Source organism: Athalia rosae, chromosome 8, assembly GCF_917208135.1.
Source record: "Athalia rosae chromosome 8, iyAthRosa1.1, whole genome shotgun sequence".
Taxonomy (NCBI): Eukaryota; Metazoa; Arthropoda; class Insecta; order Hymenoptera; family Athaliidae; genus Athalia; species Athalia rosae.
In genome coordinates, this window is record NC_064033.1 from 1,269,387 (window position 1) to 1,296,998 (window position 27,612).

A 27,612-nucleotide genomic window follows, 5' to 3' on the forward strand; every position below is an offset into this window, starting at 1 on the left:
TTCCAGAATCTACTCAATGGTAAAATCATCATAGAACGAACGCTTTTTCATTTATATTTTTACCGCGTCACTTCTGAGAGATTCCGGAAGTCTTCCTCCATAAATTCTACCATATTTGCCATTGAGTAAAAACAGCTTTGCTCACTGTGTGGAGGGCACCACCGTACCTTCGAACTCTTTTAGTGCACGGTTCTTTTCAGTCCATCCTCCTTGCTTACCCCGTGCGTTTATCGTCGTGTGGCCTGTCCCAGGCTCGTTTTGCAAATAATATTAAGGTGCTGATGCAATAATTATCTTCACAAAATGGTAAGTGTCCGTATAATTATTAAACCCGATGTGACTTTTCTTATGAGGACATTGTATACAAGCCTGAACAGAGCAGATTATCATGTGGTAACATAACCATTCTCTGACACTTGACAAGCTTGCTGTGAAGATGGGAAAACTATAACTCTGCTTGTTTTACGCGACCTCATATTATATTCCCATTTTAATTTCCAGTTTTATTCAGCACTCATTTTCAATAACTTTTCAGAAGCCGATAATGTTGCATGGGCACGAGCGTGCTATAACAAAAATCAAGTACAACAGGGAAGGCGATCTTTTATTCTCTGCTAGTAAAGACAAGCAACCTAATGTCTGGTACTCTCTCAACGGAGAACGTCTTGGGACTTTCGATGGCCACAATGGTTCAGTGTGGTGCATTGATGTAAACTGGGACACTACCAGATTCATGTCTGGCAGTGGTGACAACTCACTTCGTATATGGGATTGTCAGACAGGTACATATCCATCATTCATGCCTCTTAAAATCATATGATTTCCATTTTAATTACCTGTATATTTTTTGACACAGGAAAGGAAGTTGGCAATTTGGAGACCAAGAGCTCTGTAAGAACTTGCAACTTCAGTTATTCCTCCAATCTGGCAGTCTATTCCACAGACAAGACCTTGGGATACCAGTGCGAGATGTTCATCATTGATACACGAATAACTGATACTACCACTTTGTCCCAGAATGATGCAATTCGCAAAATGTCCATCAATGGTCCACGTATTTCAGCTATATTGTGGGGTGCTTTAGATGAATCTATCATCACTGGTCATGAAGATGGTGAAATTAATTTGTGGGACATGAGAGTGAGTTAATATCTGGAAACATCCGTTCAGTAAAATAAAAAATCCTCAGGCAAATTAATTTTAACTTTGTTTCCCAGACCGGTAAGATGGAAACTACAACAAAAGGCCATAAGAGTCAGATCAATGATATGCAGACAAACAAGGATGGGACAATGTTCGTGACTGCGTCAAGAGATCACACGGCCAAACTTTTTGACAGTGAGTCACTCGTTTGTCTCAAGACTTACAAAACTGAGAGGCCCGTCAACTCTGCAACTATATCTCCGATCCTTGATCACGTGAGCATACATATTCCAAATAATTACGCCCTTAAAAAAATTAGTTGAAACATGGAACTCACATATACTCGGTACACTGATTTTCAGGTCGTCCTTGGTGGAGGTCAGGATGCTATGGACGTAACGACTACCTCTGCCCGCCACGGAAAGTTTGATTCTCGATTTTTCCACCTTGTATTTGAAGAGGAGTTTGCTCGGCTAAAAGGTCATTTTGGACCCATTAATTCTCTGGCGTTCCATCCTAATGGACGCAGCTTTTCCACAGGAGGAGAGGATGGATATATTCGTATTAATACATTTGACCAGTCGTACTTTGATTTCCATTTTGAATACTAAATAATTTTTATGTGTATTGTACCGAATATATCAAATAAAAAGATGTCACACCATAAATGTCGGTATTCCTTAATGACCAACCTCATCTATGTTGGAGAATAGTAATTATTCAATACGCATCTCAAACATACAATGAGTAGAAACAAGCTTTTGGTAAAAAAAAAGTAACTGTAATTATCACTGGAACATATTTCTATGAGGTAGAGAATATGAAACTGTATCTTACAATATCGTTTCAACTCTGACATAAACTAGACAGACACTACTTCGCATACAGCAAATTCTTTGAGCCCCAATAATAAAGTGTTCAATGTTTACTTCAACATTGTGTATCAAAATATGGCAATACATACTCTCAAAATTTTCGATAATCATTTTTTCTCCACGAATTTACGGTAACAAACTTGGAATACAATTAGCTTATCATCTACATACAAATAGAATAGTAACATAGTGCAGGACTCGCGAGAGAACTCGCTATAAGTCTAGGTATGATTAAAACCCTAACTTTCATTAGGGAGTATTGTTTTCCCTGGATGTTTCAGAAATGGAAAAAAGTATGAGCATTTCTGGCTCTTTGTATAAAAGCGGTAGCTCAAAATTGAAAATAATGCTTATTGCTTGTACTTGAAGGTGGTTCTGACCAAATATTGTACCTGGACTTGAGCGACGTCATAGACAATATATTCGTTGTACAAAAGCGCAGATGGCTTGCTAAGATTAGCGGGTACTCCGCTTCCAAGAGGTATATGAACTCCATCTTTTGTTTCATGGGATTCCGCGGGGTTTGGTTGAGTCTGACCCAAACCAAGGGTGGAATGTTTACCCTTTGGTAATTTTTCAATATAATCCGCTCGATGACGTTCGTACATATTACCCAGAGCAACTTCACACAGTAGTAACAAACCAGTTGGGTTTTGTCTGTTGGTGCAACAGTAGTTGGCAGATTTTGAAACCATATCTGCAAAATATATACCTTTTCCAAACATGTACCCAGTCACAGGTGCTTCGGGAGGAGCGATTCTCAGACCTTGAGATAGAATGCCGGCATAATTGGTGGTCCTCGATCCGTGCCACAAGAGCTTTCGATTGGGCAGCTTTTTGAATGGCTTGTAGCGCTTATCCTCACCTCGGCGTTTAACCAAGAATACTTCTTCAATCTCAAGTTCATAGTGACCATGAGTGGCTGCATGAGTATTCTTCACATAGCGTTCAATCAGCACAAATTCCTCTGTGTTCCGGTCGAGAACATCAATCTCTGCATTCAGCTGCTCGTAATGGGCATCAAGAGGATTCTTAGATTCATCTGTTTTTGCATTCAGCAAACTGTACGCAATTTCCATCTCAAGTAGTGAGCCAAGCATTTCTGATTTGGATTTGATCTGCTCTTCAGTTTCCAAAATTACAGGATCTGATACACCGAAATCATGTGGTACCAGAGTGTAAAATCTGTTGGAGGCATCTACTAATTTCGAACGCTCGTTCTTGCCTGTTTTTAAATATACCTGTAATTCACTGAGCACCTTGTAAGCACTGTCGATTTGCTTTCGTGATAATTTACCCAAAGGCATCTTGGCCAAGTCTATTTCGAACTCCAGCATAACTTTTTTCATTGTATCAACATCAAAAATGAGTTTGATTAGATCTTGCAGAGGTTTTTTAAGATTACTCTTTATATCAGACTCCAATAATTTTTTCGTCTGATCATCATCTTCGCCATAGTCTACATCGATTGGGTACATCTTCTTTGGAACTTTGACAAAGTTATGGCGAGTACTCCAGGTATTACCTGACTTTTCTTCATATAAATTTTCAAACTGGTTCAAACACTCATCCAATTGTAAGCTTTCAAGTTTGTTACCTCCAATCGAAGTGCCGATTCTTCCCCAGCTACGGAACAACCAATATTTGTTTTGTTTATCGTCCTTCAGTATTTGCAACTTGTAGTAGCTATTCTTTTTCGATTGTATATCTGTCAATCCCAGTGTGGCTGTATATTTATCTTTACCCTTTGAGTAAATATGAGCCCTGTCTTCCAGCCCGCTATCTGGATCGACAGCCCCACCACCTTTCACACGTAATTTTACTGTCCCAGAAGCAGATTTTTCGTATTGACTCTTCCCTCTGGATTTGGATTTTTGGTCAGTCACCGCGATTCGCAAACTCGGATCACCACCCCAACTGCATATATTTTTTTTATTGATGAGCATTACAGCCACTTTATCAAACTCCTTGGCCTCTTCAACAAAATCTTCCGAGACTACTTGTATATCAAGTGCCTCAATTTCTTGCATTCGCTTATTCATTTTTTCAACCTCATCTGGATTTGATATACAAGCGGCTAAATTCGCATGAACTTTCGTGACCACCTTACCGCCAAGCAAAAGTATTTCCTTCTTCAACTCCTCCTTGTCCTTTTGGGTCTTTCCCAAAATAAGAAATTCCATGTTTTTGAGAGGTTTTGGTTGAGCCTGAACTTTTGGCCCACTGTCAGTTTCGTCTTCTTTTTTCACTGCAGACGATGTCGTAGGTGCAGTAATTTTAATTGTTCTCTTTTTTACTTTGCACTTGTAACTTGCAAGGAAAGGATACTTTTCTGTAAGTTCAGTTGGTACTTTGAATTTTGCTCGTTTGGGATTCTGCGCAACTTGTTCACATTTTACCCATTCTGTAATATCACCGGTACAACGATAACCAAGTCCGGATTTGTATCTTAGTTGCCCTTTACATTTTTCACAAGGTTTAAGGTACCCAAAAACCATAGCATCAGAGAGGGCATCCAAAATACTTGAAACACCCTCAGGAACTTTTTGATGATTCTCTTCCAACAAAGAGATAAGATCTTTTTTATGCAATGTAGACAGTTGGTCTCTCATTTTGAAAATCTGTTCATTTTCTGCTCTCAGTTGTTGTTCTTCTTTGGCATCCTCAGGTTCCGCTTTAAGTTTTTTTATTTGTGGAATCTCAATCTGATCAGTTTTAGGCAGTTTACTCTTCAATCTACTTTTATCTTCTTTAGTTAATTTATCAAAACCAGGAAGCATGTTAGCAGCTTCAAAAAAACCTAGCTCAGCCCTTAACTTCACAAAGCAGTCGATGTGATGCCATCGATCCTGCCCTCCATATGATCTTGCATTTTCACTTTCCCAATCCTTCTTTGATATCCGCACCTCACCTTTGATGATTATTTCTTCACAACCTCGACAAGTTGATCGATTTGACTTAGCATATTCAACGGTGAAGTCCTGAAAAGTTCCGGCAGCACTGCCACCTGCTCTTTTTCGGCCCTTTTTACCCACAGGAAGCTCCTTACCCGCGGAAGCCTCTATGAGAAAATATGAAGAGCACTTGCAAAATATAGTACCAAGTTTGATTCTCCTTGCAAATGTCATTATTGTTCAATAATATACGAACCAAGCATTGTTTTGATTTTTCCCTGATCCTCCCATCTAATGCTATCAAAGTGAGCAATATCAGCAGTAGTTTTGGGGCGTTGCTTATCAAAAAAACATTCGGAGTGATACCATTTTGGCATTTTACCATCATGAAAAGGATTCTGGAAAATGAATGTACATCTGATTTAGAATGCACCATAGCTGCATAAATTTTGAGAGGGGCAATCTATCTATCACTGACAAAGATAAGGATATCAGCTGAATAAAATGATTCATCATTGAACAGAATTATGAACAAGCTTCGTGTATGCATCAATTTATCATCAGATGTATGATACTGCTCTATAACATTGAGTAACTTTATGAGAAGTAAAAGAAATGTAGCAGACTTGTAAAAGAATTTGGCGATAGCAGGTTATACCGGTTTAAAATTTGGGGGGATTGTCTTCTCCAGAGCAATATTTCTCACCTGGACCATAGCAGCTATTCGCAAATCATCTTTGGTGATAACCTTCGAGCACCCTTTGCAACTAGCCCGACCACTTTTTGCGTACTCGACGCAATACGGCAAATCCGTATCACCCATTGTAATGAAACCTTTCGTTCAAATAATATTTGAGGATTCAGAGACTCGGTTTTTTCCAAATTAACCACTTTTTTTCTACCTGCGTCAGCCCAATTTTCTTTTGGAATCGCTGCGAAATGTAAAATCAAAGTCCTGAACTACGCCACCGTTCAACGTATCGTTTGAATCGGCTTCAAACTGGTTCGAAAAAATGCCAGCGCGATTTAGAATTTAGGTAGGTACGAATAGAAACTTCAGTGATCATCGCTAGAGAAAGGATCTCTATCACTGCCACGCGGCGTCATCTGACGCATCGGTTCATAATTTTTTATGCAGTCGAGTTTGTTTAATGCTGCAAGGTGCTGCCACTTATGACAAATTATGCAACTGACTTTATAAAAAACAAAAGTCCGAGGGTACGAGGGTGAGAAATCAGAAAGAGCGCCACTTTTTCAAACTTCTAAGGCCCTCGACTCGGCGGGAATCTCCTTCATCTTTAATCAAAATCAAATTCAAATTTTTAGCGGCTTAATTCCAGCGTCAAAACTTCTGCGAATATTTTTTCATCCATCTGACATTGGTAATGAATGCTAAGAAATATCATCTAGACATTTCCATGCGTAAAAATTAATGTATAATACACGTACAATATTTACGCACACGTATGACACATGTTGTATAGTGAATGAGCACACGTACCGAATGATATGTATATGCAGCTGTATTATTCCGGCTTGGCTCCTTGGTTTTCTCAAGGGATAATTAATGCCCCCAACTCACGCGATCTTCCACGCGCAATGCTCTAAAGTTTATTTCAGTATATTGATTTAAGATATCTGTCTTGATCGAAGAACCTGCAAACTATACCTTATCGTTAACTTGAAATCAATTAAAACGGACCAATCGCGTGTTACCTGTCAGCGGATTAAACGCAAGTATTAATTGCCATCAGAATATCATTCCTCCGATCGTACTATTTTCGGATCTTTGGAGTAGTAATTACTTTTATCCCTTCATTCATTCATAACATTCATTCTTCGTGATATCTGCCTCGTCAGCTTCTCTTCTTCCAGCTCTGTTGTATTCTGGAGCAACCTTAACAAATAGTATTTACGTTTATCTTTAATAGTTTTGATGTACATATAATGTTTTACATTATTCAAGTATTATAATATACAATTATATTTACTTGCAAATGCACCGAATATATATTTTTAAAATGTATATGTGTACCTAAATTTTGTATACAGTAGGTATCCTACGATCTAACAAGTAAATATATATATATTCCCGAATATATATATATATATATCTACGAATAATGTGCCTTATATGAATAATTGTAATACGTATTGATATGATATAATATGTATATAATATGCTATTTATGTACATACATTTACCGATCATAACCGATATTTCTATCAATTATTATACTGGACGAAATGGAAGTACAACCTGACTGAATGCGTACATAGGTACGTACCTTAAAAACAAAATTTATTGTGACGTACATATATAGAATTATATATAGGTACTTATATCATAGTGACTATAATGAAGTTGTAAAAAAGAAAATACCTTCTCAGTTTTTTTTTTCTATTTGTTTTTCCTTTCTCGATGAGGTGGACGACGTTAATTAATCGAATTAAAACAATGAGGCTATTTGGGGTCTGGTATCCCATTTTGCACATTGGGAAATTTATCGCATGGATTTCATTCTGTGAACTGTAATAGAAATAGAAAATAAGTATTAAAAAGAATTCTTTGTCCCTGCATGCGCCGCAGCTATTATCATGGCTGCTGTTGTAGATATTACAACATATAACTTTTAAGAATAATAAATTTTATCTATTGGCTTAAATATTAATTGTGTACAATATCGTACGAATTTGGTTTGTTTAATTCAATTCACACCTTTTTTTTCAACTACCAAGTGTTTTGGTGCTTTGCAACAGCTTATAATTATTATACGTAATATTTATATTACTATTTAGATTATTTAATTGTATAGAGATTATCATTAAATTTTTTTTCTTCATATAATTATTACTCTTCTCACAATTTTTGTAACCACCTAAATTATTTTTTTTTCTGTGCGATCTGCAAACTATAACACAAAAAAAAAAGTATGTGATAACAAAGCATGAGAAGTGCAAAATTACCTAACTACGCAGTGATTCGACAGCAAAAAATTTTATCTCGATATTATAATAATTTTACTGAACTGAAATAATCTTGAGAGCCCTATATTTATATATACCGTTCATTCAATTGATATGTAGGTAATGTTAGACAATTAACATCATCGTCGGCATAACACAAAATAAATTTATATCACATTATTTTGATTTTTCAAGTGCTATATTATATCCGTAGCTATATCGTTGAAAAAAAATTATCTGTGTGCAGTTTTTGATCTAGATGTAAGAAAAATGTTGGAAAATTGAATAAATTTGGTTGAAAATTTTGATTTTCTGTTACAATAAATAATTATCAGAATGATTGTTATTACCTCTTCTGGAACGATTTTGAAATCAATTCACATGGTATTATATGTCTCGTACATATACGTGTTCATTGTAAAAAATTGATACAAAAAAAAAAAAAAACTTAATTATTGTGGCGAATATCATAAATGTCCGTATATTTTTACTTCTCAATTCACGAGCGAAGACGAGCTGTAACTGAAGCTAGCGCAGCCACGGGGGTAGTGCTTTATTGTGAGACGTCACCTTGGGGGCTGAGCAGAGGTGACGCCTCAAAACAAGGCCCCTTGTTCGTGGCTACGCTAAATCCAGCACTGCTCGGGCTCGCTCGTAAATCGAGAAATTCGAATATTTCGACGCCTGCGTGGATCGCAAACATTTTCACGAAACGCTCACGGTATACGTATAGTCACAGCATCTGTAATACAACTAAAACAGTATACGTCACTAAAAATTTGGAAAAAAACCTAATATGAAATAAAATTAAAAAAAAAAAAATTGTTAAAAGTTATATGTATGTACAAACGTATAAAACGCGCATATTTGTATAGTTTTACAGATACGTGCATTTCATTAATTGTGAATGAAATTCACATTAAAAATTTATATATGTATATACGTACAACATTCTTCTCTATTTCCTCTTTTTTCCTTGTCTGTTTCTTTAGTTGTTATAAAAAGTTCAGCGATATGTGTTTATACATTTTGATATAATATCATACATAAATTATGTTATTAATTTATGCAGAGGCTATATTATACATTTATTCATAAATTTATTGAATACTATATATGTATATTTATGTGGCTAGTCAAAAGCCATTTTACGCCATATATCTGACCAGTATAATACGCATAAGAAAAACACATATACCGTTTTATAGTGGAATGGCAATTTCCAATTCCAAAATGATTTACAGAAATTTGAATTATCATAATTCAACTTCCGCTATATCTTTCAAGTCGAAAAACAATACAAATTAATGTTGTGCTATTCGTGTGTATAGATTTTCGAAAAATTATAAAAAAAAAAACGTTCCATATCAGTATTCGATTACCCCAACGATGTGGGACAAACCAGCGACTGCAAGATGCGTTATTATTAGGTACAATATATAATAAATTTTATAAAATATATATAGATGCTATTAAAATTAATTACTCGATAATATAAAACTCTGTGAAAATCCTAAAAAAATTTGTACATATAAGGCATCGCGTACGCATTATTTATTATAAATTATACTAGTTATCGTTATTATTTTTGTTCATACGTCGTTAATTTTTTTTTTTTTTATATACCTATGTTGATTACTTTCTTTTAATTTGTATTATGCTATCGATATTATAATATATATTGATGTATACGTCATTAATTCGACGCTCATTAATATATACGATTACGTAATTGAATTATTAATTACACATTTTTTTCAATATAGTTTAGACATGCTATTAAATAAAATACGATGAAAGATATGTATATGTGAATCAAAAATCGGTGATTTATATGATATAACGGAACGCCGAATGATATAGTCTAATTACAAATAATTACACCTATACATATTAATATGTATATATATAAATAATTAAAATATATATAAGCTCAAAAGCTTTTACAAGCGTAACGTTCACGTTTCTATACTACTGAATACGGTATATAACCAACGTGATATATGTATGCATATCATTTTTTCATTCTTTCGAATAAAAATCTTCGAAACAATTACGTTAACGACGAAAATTTATTTACGTATGGATGTTAAATATCACTTGCCATGTTGTTTCGGGAGATGACGTTTCATATGTAGAGCAAGATGATCACTTCTCGCAAAAGATCTTTCGCAAACGGCACATTTGAAAGGTTTGGCTCCGGTGTGTTTTCGATAATGTCGCGTCAATTCATCGCTACGAGCAAATCGCCATTCGCATTCTGGCCACTGACATTGGTACGGCTTCTCACCTGTAATAAAAATGTACGTGGAACATTTTTTATTAAATCTAATTTCACGTACGATCGGCTATAATCCATTACTACCGATTCAACTCGATGCAGTCCATATATCCATATATCCATTGTACAGATCAGCTAATCTAATATAATATCTGGTTACATTATTCCCATTTTCAAGGTGCTCCGAGATCCCGATCTGTACCGTCAAGGGCATCTATGACTCTCAAGAATCCGCATTTAATTGTTACATTTATCTAATGCACACACATAACACGTTATCATTGTCGTAACGATTATCATTATCAATACTAAATGTATATGTACCTCATATTTCCCTTTGCCATTTTTTTTCACGAAGATCGCGTTCGCGCTTCTCGAGTTTTGAAGAGTAAAAAGACGAAAAAATATAAGTACAAATAAATATCGAAGAGTTAAACAAAAAAAAAAAAATATGTTTGAAAAAAGATACGTGTTTGTATGTTATATAAATCGATAAATAAACCTGCACTCCGCTACGTGGGAATTTGACGCGGAATCGCGTTGGTTATACATCCGCATCTAGAGAGGCAATGTTTGCCCGGATTTTAGATATCGTTTCGCGATATGAAAAATTCAAACCCTATCCGTGACACATGCGTGCACAAGTAGGTAAACATTAACAATCACATCATACCTATGCTGCGATGATTTTTGAATCAAGACAATTTTTCTAAAATACACAAGTACGCGTACGACGTAGATACAATTTTCTTTTTGCTAATATGAAATTGAAAAATTAAATTTTATAGCACGTCTGCACTGAATATAATGCGACTACGTTACAGATGCTTTTCTCCGCCCTACACCGTACGTACAGCGAAACTTGTACCGAGTAATACCGGAAATCATATAAGACAAATCCAACGGTACCTGATGAAGTACTATTCTAATGATTCAATAACGAGATATTGCGTCCTTAACTCTGCGGCGTAAGTATGAGAGAATTTGCCTGGAGCATCTAACATATCCGGTGCTGACCACATACATCTACACTCGTTATGAGTTACATATACTGGTATACACTGCGAGATGTACGCAAAGTTAAAAATTGCATTGAACGTATACGACGTACGTCGCTAATCGGACCCGCAACACCGTAACACGAAGATTGAGGTAAATTTTTCCAACGCAACGGTACATCATTGAAAATGAGAATTTCGACTTTTTGATCTATAGCCGAGAATTCCCGAGCACTGTTCATTTGGATTTATCTGCAGCTTGCGGCAAAATTAGTACCACGGGTGTTAGAAGGTTCGTATATATACGTATACGTGAGACGTTGCTGGTGCAGTCACGCAACGGTATATATAACTAACTATAATCTTGAATTACTCTGATGAAATTTGATGAAAAATCGAAAAGGTAATGTGTGTGTGTAGGTGTACCGGTGTCGGTAGTTGTACTGTAATAATTCTCCTGGAATTTCCGTTATTTCTATGGGGTTCGTTCGTTCGTTCGCTCGTTGGTTCGTTCGGCATATTATGTATATATCTGGTTTGATATCGGAGGGTATTGTGCAGTTTGTATCATGAGCGCGCGTTAAAAGGAGCCATTAGCGAACAATGCGCGGGATTGCGGGATTTTACGTATATCGCGGCTGTGTACACCTGGTATATGGGTAATAGGTACATAGACACACTGCACTGCACGCGTATTTCAGCAGAGTTACGGGTATATGGGTACGTAAGGCATAGACGTATCCTATGGAGGTACGTACATAAAACGCGAAGCGATACTTCGGGGCTATGGCGCCATCGGTGCAGAGAGGCATAGCTCGGTGACCTTTAACTGTACCTGCATGCCAGACCACGATGCGATGCGATGCGATGTGATGCGATGCGATGCTCTGCACTTGCATTCGAGAACGGGTGCAGCTGATGTATTTTACAATTTACCTCAACTCGCCACATACATATAGTACAGATTACACATACTTGGGATATGGGGGGTACGCGACTGTACGTACGCATATCTACTCGTACGAATACGCGTCGCGTTATATTGGTTACTTTGTACGTTTACTTTGCTTACTTATTTACCGTGACTGCGTACCGCTCGCCAACATTCGTACCATTGAAGTCCAGATACCCGCGTATGCATATCCGTACGGATACCATTTAACCCAGCCCAAGAAGAGGAGGTAGAAGAAGAGGCAACGGCAGCATCGGCAGCAGCCTTCCTATTCTTGTACCTTCACCGAGTCGATCGACTCCAATCCACTTCGTTCGACGGCTACCAGCCACCTAAACCCATTATCTGACGATCCGATCGCGCGACGATATTATTCGAGAACGAAAAGACCCGGGTATATGTGTTTCGGTGTATATAAATTCAATCCAAGTATCGGTCTGCTGTACGTGTATATCCTTATACACATCGGGATAGCGACGAAAGGGAAAGGATTGATATCGTAACTAACCAACCCAAGCTCGATAATCGTTTCGTTCGTTCTTCGTTAATTCTTCCTTTTTTTTTCTAATGATATACTTTCTCATGAACCCCTGTCTTACTTTTATTCCTTTATTCCCTTCCTTTTCGATTGTATAGTTTTTCACCCCTCACGATCCGCGACGTGACTTTTTATTCGACATTCCATTCCATTTATTTTCCAAATCGTTCTTCCGATGGGCTGGTATATATTTCGTCTAGCGATTTCTCTAGCGTGTGGGTGACTGTTTTTTTTTTTTCATTTTGTTCTCCTTGTTTTGAGGGGTACGTGAAAAATTCTTGGCCAAAATCGAAGATGTAGGTACTGTAAGAAGGTATACGCGTTAAGTCGCGTCGACGTGGACCCATGCAGGCGTACGTATACATACATCTCTACGTTTGCTTGAACGAACTATAGGAAGAAACGAAGCGAACGGTACGCCCACGTCTTGTCTTACCTATGGTCATTCCCCCCGAGCATCCCTCTCTTTTCTCTTTCTCTCTTTATCCGATATACACCATGGGGGAAAGAGAAAAATAAGAAGAAGATGGGAAGGAAAAGGACAGGACTCAAAAAAGAGAAGAGAAGAGATCGGGAGAAGAGACTTTGCCAACCGGTCGTAGGTCTCCCTCTCTCGTACACCCTGCACACATTTAAATATACATAGTCACACGTATACGCTTATGTACGATTCATACATTTGTACCAATATGTAACTAAATCTGTATACGTGAATTTTACATACTAATATTGTAAAAGTACGATTCGTATGTACTCCGCGATCGTGTACAATGAGTCTTTTTGTAACTTCCTCGGTATGTACATGTGTGTGCCTGATATACATACACGGGACTTGTGTACATACACACACCCTTTATTTCCTTCATTCATCCACGGACAAAACCGTACATACCTCGAAGGTTACAGCAGTACCTTAGTTTCAATTTCACTTTCATTCTCCCCTCGGGAATAAAATAATCGAACGTTACCGACCTCGAGGAAGATGACGACGACGACGACGGAGGTCGAATAGATTGCAGATTACGTACAGTGCGAATATTTTATACACGTGGAAAAAAAAAGATAAAAAAAAAAAAAATAGATACGTTTTATAGTTCAACGATAAATGTTCGCACGGCCTGTTTTACTCTCCTACTCATATAGGCTAATTGTTCGAAACTGATCCTATATTACTACACCGATATACCAGTCGTGCAGCTGTATATTGTAACGTGTGTAGTTCGATCAGGCACGCCTTGGAGTATCGCCATCAGGCAATAATATACTATAACTAGTTCGAATAAGTTTAAAATGGTATTTATATTAAATTACATATAGGTATGTATAACTATAACCGAGCCCATTGATTGCTGCTACAGTTCCGCGTGTTTATAACACCTATAATCATATTTAACGTCCTTGATGGTCAGTTGGGTTTAGAAGTTAAAGAGAAAAAAAAAAAACAAAAAAAAAGGAAAGAAAAAAAATTTTCTCAAAAGAGAAAAAAGACTCAAAAAGCCGTAAACGTGCGGCAGCTATTATAGTCGCGGAACTTGACCGTCTCCGATGGCCAAGACGACGCGTGTTCGAATGAATGAACAAACGAAACGACTACCTTCTCGCTCTCTGTGGAATAACGGGCAACGGGTCATCGCGTTTTACGTACACCATCACCTTCGCCATCGTCATCGTCTCGTATACCCACTCGTCCGAGTTTACGTGTACGTTAGTTTATTATTGGTGTAATGTACGTGCATATCCATAGTCACAGAAAGTGCACGAGGATCTTCTCCGGCTGCAACGACGACCGAGAAGAAGAAGAAGAAGAAGAAGAAGAAGAAGACGATGAAGAGGACGAAGTGTGGGTCAAAGAGGAATGTGGCTAGCCTCGCGCCCGCGCGCACGCCTCGCGTTATAAACACGTTGCAGGGACGCGGACGGTGGGGTTCGGTTCGGTTATTCGACGATCTTTGGGTCTCCCATCGTCTCTTCCCTTGGGAAACTGAACCAGTGTAGGTCAGATATGGGATTTTATATCGTACACGCTGATGTAGGTGTGCGTGCATTAAATATACACCTCGATACACGCTTAAGGGATTCTGACCATCGCGCACGCGGGTCCCTTTTACAGGGGGCAGAAGAATCATCGCGCTGGGCGCGTGAACTTTCATTCAGGATCAGACGACCGCCGCGAACATATATACCGTATATTATATACATCTAGGTATAATACACGTGTATGTATACATATATATACCGCACCTGAAAGCCACGTGCCCGAGGCTCTCAACTAATAGCTATATGCATACATGTAAGCTCCGTATCTTGACCATTGTGTTGACTTTACTTTTAATTGTTTCAATTATCGATTCGTGTCATCCATTTTTTTTTTTTTTTTTCTTTTTCTCTATCGGGTCACGACATCTGACCTGTTTCGTGCGATTTATAAGGATGTTCTGCAACGGAGAGAAGATTTATTTGAATATATATATGTATACTCAATTATTTAATTAATTTTTTTTTCTCTCGCGTCGGCCAGATCGCGACCCCGATTCGAATCCTATAATACAGATGACTGACAAAAGGTATGGAAGCTCGTGCGGAGTGTACAGTCTCGATGGGAGGAATTGAATTATCGAAATTGAATATTATAAGAGAGAGGAGAGAATTGAAAGTCAACTGTCACCTACTATAAACCGCGGTATCGCTTGTATAACGTATGTATCGCGCGCATACCTTTGACTTTCCGAGCTCAAACATCGCATCGAAGAATTCAACTTCCCCGCATTTATTTATACATGTATATAGATATATATATATATAAATAAATATTCGTGTATATATATATATATGTATAAATGGGTATTTATACACACACCTACTTACGGATACTGTAACGCAAATGTGTATACCTATAGGTATGCGTATAGTTATAGCTTTTAACTCCTAACGGTGTTCGACTTGACCCAACGATGCGACGCACTCCCAACCACGCGACGTATGTAACGTATACCTATATATACATCTGTACACGTATGTAGATATAATGGATTCCTCCTGATGGGACAAGAAGAAACGAATACATCCCCCCACGTATTTTACCATTAACGAGTAACCTGAGTAAGTAAGTAAGTAAGTAAGTAAGTAAGTAAGTCCGAGTTGAGCGTAGAAGAGAAAAAAATCAGTCGAAGATGTATCGCGTGTGTGTGTGATTTGTTGTACGTAACTGCGATCGCGAATTTGAAATTCGTTTCCCTGTAACAGACGCGATATTTTCCGGTACAATTTTTAAGTCAACTGCACCGTGGCACACAGTCGGGATATTCTCACGCCCTTATACACGCTGTGAAATCGCCCAGCTATTTAGCGATTGGACAACCCGAGGTGAAGTAAGAATGAGATGAAAAAAAGAAAAGAAAAAAATAAAAAAAGACGTTAATAACAACGAGATGGAGTTGAAAATGCTCGAATACGTATACGTATAGGTACCTAGGTATACGCGATAATATCGAGACCAATTGGAAAGTGGTCCACGCGCGTTGAGAATTGAGATCGTGTATAAGTAGTGAGTAACTATATATATATCTGTTGAGATGATACCGACGAGGCAACATATCGTTGTTGTTGTCGGTTGTTTCTGATTGTGATTGTGCGCAACGCTGTATACGTTAATGCCTACGTGTACGTAATGTATCACGGTATTAGTTGCATTCCGCGAAAGGCTTTTAAGGTACGTATAATACACGTATATACATACATGTGTACACCGTACGGTTCCGCGGTCTTGATCTCTTCCCCGGGCACGTGCGTGATCCCGCCCGGACGCGGAATCCGTTTGGTCGCCGCGTGTAACTACTCACCGCGTTCAACACCGACGCGCACACACACACACACACAACGTATACGTTACATGTATAATTTCCCCGTGCCATGCCCAACTATCTTCAAAGTAATTGTATGAGTAAAATACATAACACGTATACCTATACGCGCACCTACATCATCCGCGAGCCGTCGCGAGATGTGGGTCGCATTCACATGCCCCGACCACATTGGTGTATGCATATGCTACATACGTATGCAAAATACCGAATCCGTATACACGTGCACTTCGTATTATACGAAAAAATATATATATGCACGTATACGTATGATAATAATCGAGTGATCCATCAATTTTCGGACGATGTAAAATATACGTATATATATATATTTTATTCATATTTTTTCTTTATTTTTATAACTGCGTAATGCAATTCCGTGCAAGTCATTTTTTTCCAGTGAAAGTTCTCGCGCGTACAAATGTGTACAAATATGCAGGTGTTTTAAAATCGAATGATTTTTTTCTTTTTTTTTTTTTCCATAAAAATTTCTCGCCATTATTCTTCTGCCGGAGTAAAAAGTAATATGTACCGTGTTAGAACGAGATGGCTATATATATATACATATATTTTACCGGACATATAATGTATATACTTGTACGTGTAGGTGTACGTATCTATGTACCTTGTATCACATACACACGTATTTATGTGTATGAAATACGTGTACGTGAATCGCGCGCGGTTCGGATTGGGACGAGCCACGCCCTGAGGCAGACCGCGCGCGCGAAGCTAAGGAACGAAAGAAACGAACGAACGAACGAACGCAACGTCTCGACACTCTCGTCGTAGCTTTCCAACACAATTATCTTTCGCGTACCCTGGTGTGCGCCTCGCCGCCTCGTGCTCTCTTACTTCTTTACCTTTTTTTACAAGAGCCAACTCACACCCGTATGACTTACTCTCGGCGTATATCCGCTTCCACCTGATGATACAACGACGAGACACTGGCTCCCTTCGAACCTGGATATATGGATATATGGGGTCCACATGCGTCGATAGGATTCAGCTGATCGAAATACAGATTTTATCTTTTGACAAGAATTTCGAGACTGGCTCGATAAAAGTCGAAGAATATTTGGAGATATTTTATACACTCACCGGTGTGTATTCTCTGATGTGCTTTCAGGTGGGAACTTTTCGTGTAGACTTTCGTACAACCTTTAAAGAGATGAGAAAACAGGAGATACAACAATATTGCGAGACGATAGCAAGCGCCGGGGTTGTTTGAGATGGAATAAAAAATCATCGTACGCAGAATTTCAACTCACCCATAAAATCACAGTGATGAACCCTTCGTTTTTCTAATTCCGGGTTATTCCTACGGTTGAATTTAGTGACGTGTTGAGGTTGAATCCTTTGATTAAGTACAGGTGGTTGAGGATAAGGTGGTGGTGGTGTTCTCCGCGGTGGTCCAGCACCCAGAGGTGAGCCGGGGTCGGAAATTGGAGGCGTTAAAGGTGAAACGTACATCAGTCTGGTCATGGGTCCGTAGAGAGTGGATCCCGTTGCGGATCCGGTTGGATTTCCGGTCGGTTGACTACCCCGATGATTGTGATGATGATTGTGATTGTGATTCTGATGATGATTGTGATGGGCGTGATGATGACTGTGATGGTGACTATGACTCGTTGGCGAATTGCCGTTATTACTGTTACTATTACTATTATTATTTGTCGTGTTGTTATTGTTATGATGATTGTTGTTGTTATTGTTACTACTACTATTGTTGTTGTTGTTGTTGTTACTATTGCTATTGTTGTTGTTCGTTATGCTATTGTTGTTGCTCGAGTGTTGATTGTAAGTTTTGTACCCGACGTTAGATCTGAGCGCGAGATTTTGACCGGCGTCTCCTCCGGCTCCACCCGAGGAGGGGTTCGTTTCGAGTCTGTTATTGAATCCACCGCCCCCTTGGAGATTATTAGTGGTTGGTCCTTCGAGAAGATGCAACGTAGGCGGTGGCGGCGGTAGAGGTTCGGTCTTTATCTCAACGGGCGATAAAACTGGGGACGTTACGTCCTCGGACTCTATTTTAATGTGGCCATGCGACGAGGACGACTGGGAAGCCAGCATGTCCGCATTTTCAGGATCTAATTTCTGAATACTGGACGTTATGTCTTCCCATAATGCAGGCGGTCGAAGAAAAACGTCGTCATCGTTACCACCCGATGAATTATGACTTCTCGACGACACGAAGCTAGCCTGAGGACGGCAATTCGAACCACCCCCTCCGACCTCGAAAAAATCGTCCATACCCGACGCACCCGAGTGCACCCTCGAATCGCGACAACTCTCCCCGTCTTCATCTTCGAGCCTTTGGAGTCTGTCCAATTCTTGCCTGCACAACAAGGTGTCCAGGTCCGACGTCTGCTGTAACAAGAGATCAATTATTTTTCACAGTATGTGTCTCACATCCGGACTTGATCGCGCGACGATACTCTACAACAAATTGACAACGAATTTAGACATTGATTTTTTCCTCGATTCTTTTTCTCCTCTTTCCATTTAGCCGGTCGTCGATTTATCATATACATTATAAACGCATGTATTATGTATCACGGTGGGGTAGGAGGATTGCTTTGGGAACGGGCACGTGACTTGCCGTATGCTGATCACGAGGACAAGAGAAACGCGCTGTCGTTAATATGTAACGAAAGTGGTGAGTTGCTCTTCCTTCGGGACTTTGCAGCGTCTTCGGGGCAACACCCCTAGAATTCTGACGCCGAGGGCAAACGCGCGTCGTGATTATTTATTTATTTTATTTTTTTTTCTCGTCATCCGATTCTCCCTCTCTTTGTTTCTCCTCTTCCATAGTTTTCTCTCGCGTGTGTGAGAACCGCGGAAAAAAAAAAAAAATCGAATTTGATTAGAAAGGAGCTGCGCGGTGTTGCGCTCCGTGTAGTATTTCTGGTGTCTGTCGGGTCCGGGTGGGTATACAACGCAACGTCCGTATGAATAAACAAAAAGAGAGGAGAAAAAAGTGAAATGAAAAAAAAAAAAAAAAATATTAAGACGATCGTCGGAGAGACGATGCAGCGTCATTCTTCGCGCAATTCCGAACAACCGCGTACGCTGGGTTTACACGATAAAGTCTGGTATTCGTGGTGTTTTACTTGGTCTTTGTGCGGGATTTCTCGTACATGTATATAAGGTAACGGACACGTAGGTTGGTAGACCAGGTATAAGGTACGCATAATATTTCGAATATTATAATGGGCGCTGTTCCAGGGCGCAGAGTTAAAGGAAGACGAAAGAAAAGACGAAGCCGAAGACGAAGACGAAGAGGAAGATGGTGAACAGGGACACGGAACATAACGCCCCTTCAACGCTCGGGCAGCTGCGGTATTGATGAATGATGCTTCCCTTAACATCTATACGCGAAACAACAATATTATTCATACGCGCGTCCGGTTTATGCCGTACAGAATACGCGCGTCGAGATTCGAGTTCGGGCTACATGAAAATAACCTTTTTATACGACGGCGGAGTAAGAACGGAATATTATAACGTTATGAAGCTTAAACCCCCAAGATATCCTCGTGCAATGCTAATGCCGATGCCGATGCCGATGCTGCAGACGCCACTCGAATCTAAAACCGATATAATATACATACGAGTAGGCGTCCCGTATATGTGTGCGCACGATATAAGCTGCCCCCGTAAATTATGTTGTATTATCGCGTTTGAAAAAAAAAAAAACAATTCACGAACAAAAATAACTATAAAAGAAAAGACGGAGGTAATTTTTTTCTATTATTCCTTACGGGGTTCAAATTTCGAATTATTACATCGAGGTGTCTGTAATACACGCCTACTTCGAATATCGTGGATTATGAGTAGATGAAAAATAACGTGTGTGTATAACGTGGTCTACCCACGACTGCCGCGGTATTATAACGTTTTCTATATCGTAGGATGAAGAAAATTGCGTAATTCGCACTGAGCGGCGTTAGAAAATAGACAAAGGCTTACACGATGAACAAAGATTTTGCTGCTCCGGTAGTGCAGGCTACAAGTTTTCCAGATATAAACCAGTTTTAGGTTTAATAACCGTTTCAAATAAATAACTACCCGCATTAATGCGTGCACGCGAATTCTGCAATTGAGTCTATCTACTCATAAATTCACGTATCTACCTTCCAGTTTGGGAGAAAAATATTGTACGGATATTAAGAACCTATAGCGACGAGATGACGATGAAGCTGAACAAAAAAAAAAAACAAACGATTTAAAAAACAAGTAAAGAAAGAGAAAAAAAATATTTGAGTCAAGAGAAAAGATTCGGTACAGGAAATAGGGGCGTGGCGGAGGACCTCGCGTCGTTTCATGATCAAGGATCATATCGCCACCTTCCTCTTTCTTCGGCACGATTTTTACAGACATTTAACAAACAACAATTTGTCGAAATTTTTTTTTATCTCGTTCAAAGTTAATTCCTTATACTTTATTCGACCGCAAATTAGATTGTACGTATTCGTTCGATCTCCGTGTTGTATGTGCATTCGTGTGTGGGTATAAATTATGGAACGATTATCGAAATATACGAGAGACGCATAATTGAGCGCGCAAAGAATTTTTTTTCATCCGAATGTCTTCCACCCGCTCGATGGAATACGACGAATATCAGCTATGCGACTTATTTTATTATTCCCGAGTCACAATTTATAAGCCCTAATACAAAGCTAAGCATAGCGCGGTGCAGAGTTAATACGATCGTGACGGGGATTATAGTTAAATTGAAGAGTGCGTATCACGAAATACACGAGGACGAAGAATTGAGGGGTTTTCTTTCGTCCGTCTGTCTGGTCGCGGTCGCTAATGCGTGTAATCATAGCGAAGAACGACAAGAATAAAAGGAGTAGAACGCGATATGGTCGCATCGAGCGTGCGCGATGATCATCACGCAGTCCCTTTGGTATAATACGACGACTGGTGTTAATAACGCCCTTCATTCCAATGGTTTTTCGGTCGCGAACACCCACGTCTATACACAATTTTTACCTCCCCCTACGCTGGCCAGGTATCTATAATGCTTCAACGACCCCCGGGTCGATCTCCGAGAAAATCCCACGCCCCCCTTTTTTCTCTCCTTTTTTTATTCTTTCTTTCTTTCTTCGGATCGGGTCGCGCTGGACCACGAAGAAGATGTACGACCGTCATCCGCGCGTCTATTCCTTCAAAATCAAAGAGTTGAGATTTTTCTTACGCAACTGCAACTGCAGTACGTTGACAAAATTCTAATCGTAAAAATTGGATACCAATTTTTCCTGCGGTTTGCAAAGGAACGTTGAAGTTTACACAGGATACGAAATTGCGAATATAATACCTAAGGGTTTATAGAACGGCCATGGTGCTTTTGTAAGTTTTGTGGCAAAGCGCAGTCGCGAGATAACCGAATCAATCCATGCCAGAGAGGCGGCCACACCCTTTGACCCAAAGCTTTGTTCACCCCCGTCGCAGAGTCGGCCATTTTTCATTTCACCTTCGTATAATACATAAGGTATATATACACAGGTATATGTATAACACACGAGTGAACGAGTCACGAGGTAATCTTCCAATGTAGTTCGGTGTTCTTATCGATTCTCATAAATATATATGTATATATACATATGTATGAAAAAAAGAACTCACCCTCTCGAACCCCCTCAGGAATTAGGACACGAAGAGAAGAGTAAAAAAAATTGAACAAAAATGAAAATAAAAAATAATGTTACAAGTTTTCCCTATACCGCGAGCTTCGAAAGATTCCACACACCGAGCATCGGCGAATATCCTATACATTTTTTTTAATCATGAAATGTGCGACATATATACGCCCACTTTACATGAATTTATTATAGAAAACGATATATGAGACGATGATTAATTTGAAATATATACGCGTACGACTATGTGCTGTTTTATAAATGGAATGAAATTATACACATGGACTACGTACGGTGTAAGCAAATTATTTCTGTACTATTGTTATAAATCGAATAATAATTTGATTTTAAAGATGCTCACACTCTTTCGCATTCCATGGTATATAATTCCTGCTATCCTACGATATACAATAATTGTTGCAGCCGGAGCAGCATCTTTTTCAAGATGACGGATGAGCGTAAACTGCAGACAATTATATACCATACCGAGGTTGAAATTCCTGCATACGATTTAAACCACTGCAACTACCGCTTCGGCGTCATCGTCATCATAATCATCGTCGCGATTATCGTTATTATCATCACGAGTCCCGACAATCGACAAACGGCAACTTTGCACTTGAACTTTCGGCTTTCGCTTTACGCGAAAGTTTCGAACACGTTATCCCATAAAATAAAATACATCGATTTCAGCTTTGGCAAAAAAAATCGACTCGCGGCCTACGCATTTGATGCACGTGTGCGAAACGATGTTCGAAAGGAATGAAAGAACATTGCTCCAGTAAAATGAAATGTTGCTCGGTACACGCTGTACGTTTATTGCGAAACGATTTCAAGATAAATCGGGGTACATGGCGCCTCGATATTATACGTATCGAACCAAAAATGTACACGATTTTCAAGGGAATATTATTGAAAAAAAAAAAAATAAATAAATAAAAGAGGAAGAAAAAAAGAAGAGATAACTAGATACACGTAAGGTCAGAGGATACCGAGGGTATGGAAGGATGCGAGTTGAGAAGAAGAGCTGACCAAAGCTGGAGAAGCGCGACGTAGCCGTAGATTCTATCGCACCATTCACCTAACCCGCCCTGGGTAATAAAACTCCGCATCCATTATTTACTTGCATTATCGTTATTTTACGCCCACTAGCTCCGTATTTATGGTGAAATTATTCAGCATTATTTTCTCGGATATGAATAAAACGCGGTGTAGATTCTAGCGAGATAAATAGATCTTTTCAGCGCTTTACTATATAATATGATGGCGTTTTTGAGAATATCGTGCGCTCTGCAAGCTTGGGGGTCCTCGCGGACACCGTGTGCACCGTGTCTTGCCCCGAGAGCGAGAAGACGGTGTTTTATTCGATCGAACTTTTCTCGAAAAATTAATGTAAGTGTGATGAATTTTTTTTTTTTCTTTTCATTTTGTTCTTTGCTCTCGTAGCGTTACGTACATCATTTCGATACGTGGACAGAGACACGCGCGTGGCATATTTGCACGAACACGCAAGCTAGGCTCGTATCGATTGACCTAATTTTAAGTTGCGTCACATAAAACTTATGGATGTACATATGTATAAGTGCTTCGATTCTGACCCAGTTGGCCATCTTGATTCTCCCGTATTATACGTATACGTATGTATGTACGTATATTCGGAGCACTTATCTAAAATGACCCGACTTTTATATAACGTTCGTCACATCCGCGTATGCGTGATACATTAAATCATTGAATTCGAATTGTTATATGAATTTGTGCGTATAATCTACCTATTAGGTAATTATACTTAAATGTGGCAACGAATCGACGTCTAATTTTAACGCGACGACGATAAACATCGAAGCCTTTCTTTTACACGGTGGGAGGCTGTGCAAGGGTTACGGCGAATAATGAATAACGTGGAGAGGAAAAATGAATAGATGAAATAAAAAAAACTATACATCTGATATGGTTTGAATCGAAATACCTGGTATCGCGCGGTACGCCATGGAGCGCGAACCATAGGATAACACGTTTGTTTCGTAAACCGATTGGCATTTCTGCATAGCCGCGAGAGGCTCTATGCCCGCTGAGAGGTATAACGAGAGTATAGAGATTTCGTTAGTTAAATGTATAGGTATACATTCATATCCAACAGCCATAAGCGTACGTATAATCGTTGGTTGAATTCTGCACGAAGAGAACCTGGTAACATACACACAATACAAGTAATACGTGGATACATAAGCTGCGGAACATGTAAGAGAACAAACCTTACGCTGACATTTGAGAAACTTTCTTTCGAGATTCGTTCGAGCATTATATACAGATGTATAGATATATTTACTTATAACGATTGTGAACGCATCGAGACGAGAAGTTTCGCAAAGGAGAGAAAAAATAAAAAATCATACTTTATTTCAAAACTCTGCCAACGGTTTCAGCCCAGGAGTGCATCGAAACTGAAAAATAACGTTTTTAACACAGCTGTAGTGCACATCGAATTATGGTAAAAAATATTCGTAGAACAAGGGCTCGCACACACCCCCCGATTATGATCGATTGAATATAATTCACGTTACATACTTAAACGGGAAGCTTATATCAATCGAATCATTTTTCCGCCACGTAGTTTACATTAAGGAAGGTATAGTGCATTTTATACATACGTATATATGTACCTATGTGTGAAGATAAGTCAGAAGTCAGAAGTCACGAGGGGGGCGAAGTTGGGGTTGGTATATAAAACGGCTTAATGAATATGGACACGCGAGGATATTAAGAGCGGCTGGACCTTTCCCCTCTCTCTCCACCCCTGATTCCCCCCCTGGTCTGTGGTATACCAACGCGTACGTAGAAAACCCCGGCAGGAAAAAAACTAAAAGCTGAAGTAAAACCGGCAGCGTATATAATACCTGGAGCACGTGGCGTCGTTTATCGAGTTATAGGGTCACGCTCTAAGGGTGATAATCGGTCGGGGCATGCACGTACGAAGAGGTGTTGGTATTTAAATTCCCTGCACAATATTGTTACATAGGTACAATAATTATACTTGTATCACGGACTATAGCTCAATTACATTGGAATAAAAAATTATATGAGCCTTACCGAAATTTTGAACGTATACAGAAATCTTGTGGAGATCTCATCGGAAAATGATTGATGTAAGACAAAATACCGTTTGATACGATCTCTGTCTGGAGTTATTTCTTGCTCTGTTATTTTTTTCGCAACAGCAGCAGAGCAAGGGACGAGTTAAAAATTCAAGCCATCATAGATACCTATTTGGAAGAATACAACGTTACAGGTATAATGGAGAGTGAAAGGTTTATAAAGACTAACGAGACGGAGGTTACGAGGTGAGTCATGAAACAGAAAAAACAACTTTAGAAGGGCTCATCCCTTCACAGCTAACTTTTTACATAATATGAGCCCTGTAGCGTGATCTAGGACCGGATAGAAAACATATTTACTCTATTTTAGCAAGGATTAAAATGTTTCTACAATACCCATGGGCTGAATATATGAACCCACTGGGAGATTTTGATTTTTGGCACTTTTCTGACGTATTTTGACCTCAGGAATCCGAATCTAGAAGAAGAATTGATCTATTTACAAAATTGACCGAGTTATTGCAATTTTATCGTCTTCTGACATAAATTTGTGGATATCTCTGCGTCGAAATATTCGAACTTTTCAATTCACCAGCGAACCCGAGTATTACTGGAGTCAGCGTAGCCAGCAGCGCAGCGGTTTGTTGTGAGACGTCACCTTCAGGGCTGAGCAGAGGTGACGCCCCACAACAAACCCCCTCGCTCGTGGCTACCTGACTCCAGCTAAACTCGGGTTCGCTGGTGAATTGAGAAATTCAAATATTTCGACCCATGCATGGATTGCGACGAATCCAAATGAGTCTACGACTAAAACCAATCGATATTTCTCAATTTTTCTTCTCCCAACAGCGAATAATTGATGATTACTCGATCGATTGCACGAGTAGATGATTTTGGCTTTCAGATTTGGATTCCTGAGGTCATAATACATTACAAAAGTGTCATAACTTCCTTTTTGGCCCAAAAATCCAAAGAATCCGAGGTATACCGATTGGGATTTATAGCGATTTTTGGGCCGAAAGTAAAGTAGTTTAAAAATTGATTGCTATACACTTTTCTGACGTATTTTGACCTCAGGAATCCGAATCTGAAAGAAAAATTGACCTATCTCTAAAATTGACCGAGTTATCGCCAATTTTCAGCTTCTTGGGGTCAAAAATAAAAAATTAATTTTTCAGTCTATATTAATGTAATTTGATCTCAGGAATCCGAATCTGGAAGAAAAAATGATCTATCTCGAAAAATAATCGAGTTATCGCCGAATTATCGCATTTTTTTGCCTAAATTTGAGGATATCTCGAAGGGAAAAAATCGTAGCTCAATTTGGACAACGGATTCGTGTTCCTGAGGTCAAAATACATAAGAAAAGTGCCATACGATCGATTTTAAAAAATAAAAATTTTTGGTCAAAATTTGAAAAAATCGTAAGGGGTACCCCTTCAAAAAATCTCAAATTTTGACCAAAAATTTTTATTTTTTTAAATTGATCGTATGGTACTTTTCTTATGTATTTTGACCTCAGGAACACGAATCCGTCGTCCAAATTGAGCTACGATTTTTTCCCTTCGAGATATCCTCAAATTTATGCAAAAAAATGCCTAAAAATGGAGATAACTCGATAAATTTCATAAATAGATCATTTTTTCTTCCAGATTCGGATTCCTGAGCTCAAATTACATAAGAATACATCAAGAACTCAATTTTTTTTTTTCGACCCCAAAAAGCTGAAAATTAGCGATAACTCTGACAATTTTGGAGATAGATCAATTTCTCTTTCAGATTCGGATTCCTGAGGTCAAAATACGTCAGAAAAGTGCCATAGGATCAATTTTTTAAATACTTTATTTTTCACCCCAAAACTGAAAAAAATCGAAGCGGTACAAGGGGTAAAATGGATCGTACGACGCTAATTTAACGTATTTTGACCTGAAAAACACAAAACCGTTCGCCAAATTGAGTTACGAATTCTTCCCATCGAGATATCAAAATTTTTCTGCTCCAAAAAGCAAAAAAATTGCGATAACTCTATAAGTTTTGCAGATAGATCAATCTAGCTTGCGGATTTGGATTCCTGAGCTCAAATTACACACGAATATCCTCAAACCTCTAAGAAAAAACTGGTACTCGACCTCAAAATAGCAAAAAATCAAATATCATGATAGTCAAAAGCTCTAAAAGCTTATAATGACATTCATCGTTAGCTTAAGATCAAGAGAAAAATATCTGGCACGTATACCAAAGGGTTGGTTCGGCGGTTAGGGGAATAGAAACACGACCCTTCAGGTATCAGCCGACTATCATCACTGATTAGCAGAATTTGGTATTTCAATAATAACTATAATGAGTGTGTAACGCATCATA

The 27,612-nt window shown here is 38.8% G+C and overlaps 3 protein-coding genes across 6 annotated transcripts in view; 1 reads left to right on the forward strand and 2 right to left on the reverse strand.

The window, feature by feature from the left end:
- The first annotated feature begins 159 nt into the window (after positions 1-159).
- On the forward strand, positions 160-1,811 carry LOC105684525 (eukaryotic translation initiation factor 3 subunit I). The gene is made up of 5 exons (XM_012397926.3): positions 160-306; positions 536-782; positions 857-1,140; positions 1,218-1,418; positions 1,506-1,811. The coding sequence occupies exons 1-5, from the start codon at positions 304-306 to the stop codon at positions 1,752-1,754; spliced, it is 984 nt and encodes a 327-aa protein (XP_012253349.2). The 5' UTR covers positions 160-303; the 3' UTR covers positions 1,755-1,811.
- On the reverse strand, positions 1,731-6,208 carry LOC105684524 (poly [ADP-ribose] polymerase). Its single transcript, XM_012397925.3, has 3 exons — positions 5,619-6,208; positions 5,169-5,310; positions 1,731-5,079 (listed from the first exon to the last, which is right to left on the reverse strand). Exons 1-3 carry the CDS (start codon positions 5,733-5,735, stop codon positions 2,369-2,371), a joined length of 2,970 nt encoding a protein of 989 aa, XP_012253348.2. The 5' UTR covers positions 5,736-6,208; the 3' UTR covers positions 1,731-2,368.
- A 610-nt stretch (positions 6,209-6,818) lies between these two features.
- Positions 6,819-27,612, reverse strand: part of LOC105684516 (dendritic arbor reduction protein 1) — a 58,008-nt gene continuing 37,214 nt past the window's right edge. Inside the window, exons 5-9 of one of the 4 annotated variants that reach the window (XR_007279890.1) lie at positions 17,780-18,878; positions 17,610-17,669; positions 17,411-17,517; positions 9,984-10,169; positions 6,819-7,442 (exon numbers count right to left, since the gene is read on the reverse strand). Coding sequence is in view for 3 of the 4 variants with exons in the window: in XM_048659701.1 (XP_048515658.1) it covers positions 7,417-7,442; positions 9,984-10,169; positions 17,610-17,669; positions 17,780-18,878 (1,371 nt within the window). In the remaining variant the exon portion in view is untranslated. Of the gene's footprint in view, positions 10,170-17,410; positions 17,518-17,609; positions 17,670-17,779; positions 18,879-27,612 lie in introns of all 4 variants that reach the window. The other 3 variants (XM_048659701.1, XM_048659702.1, XM_020851480.2) reach the window with 3 other exon arrangements.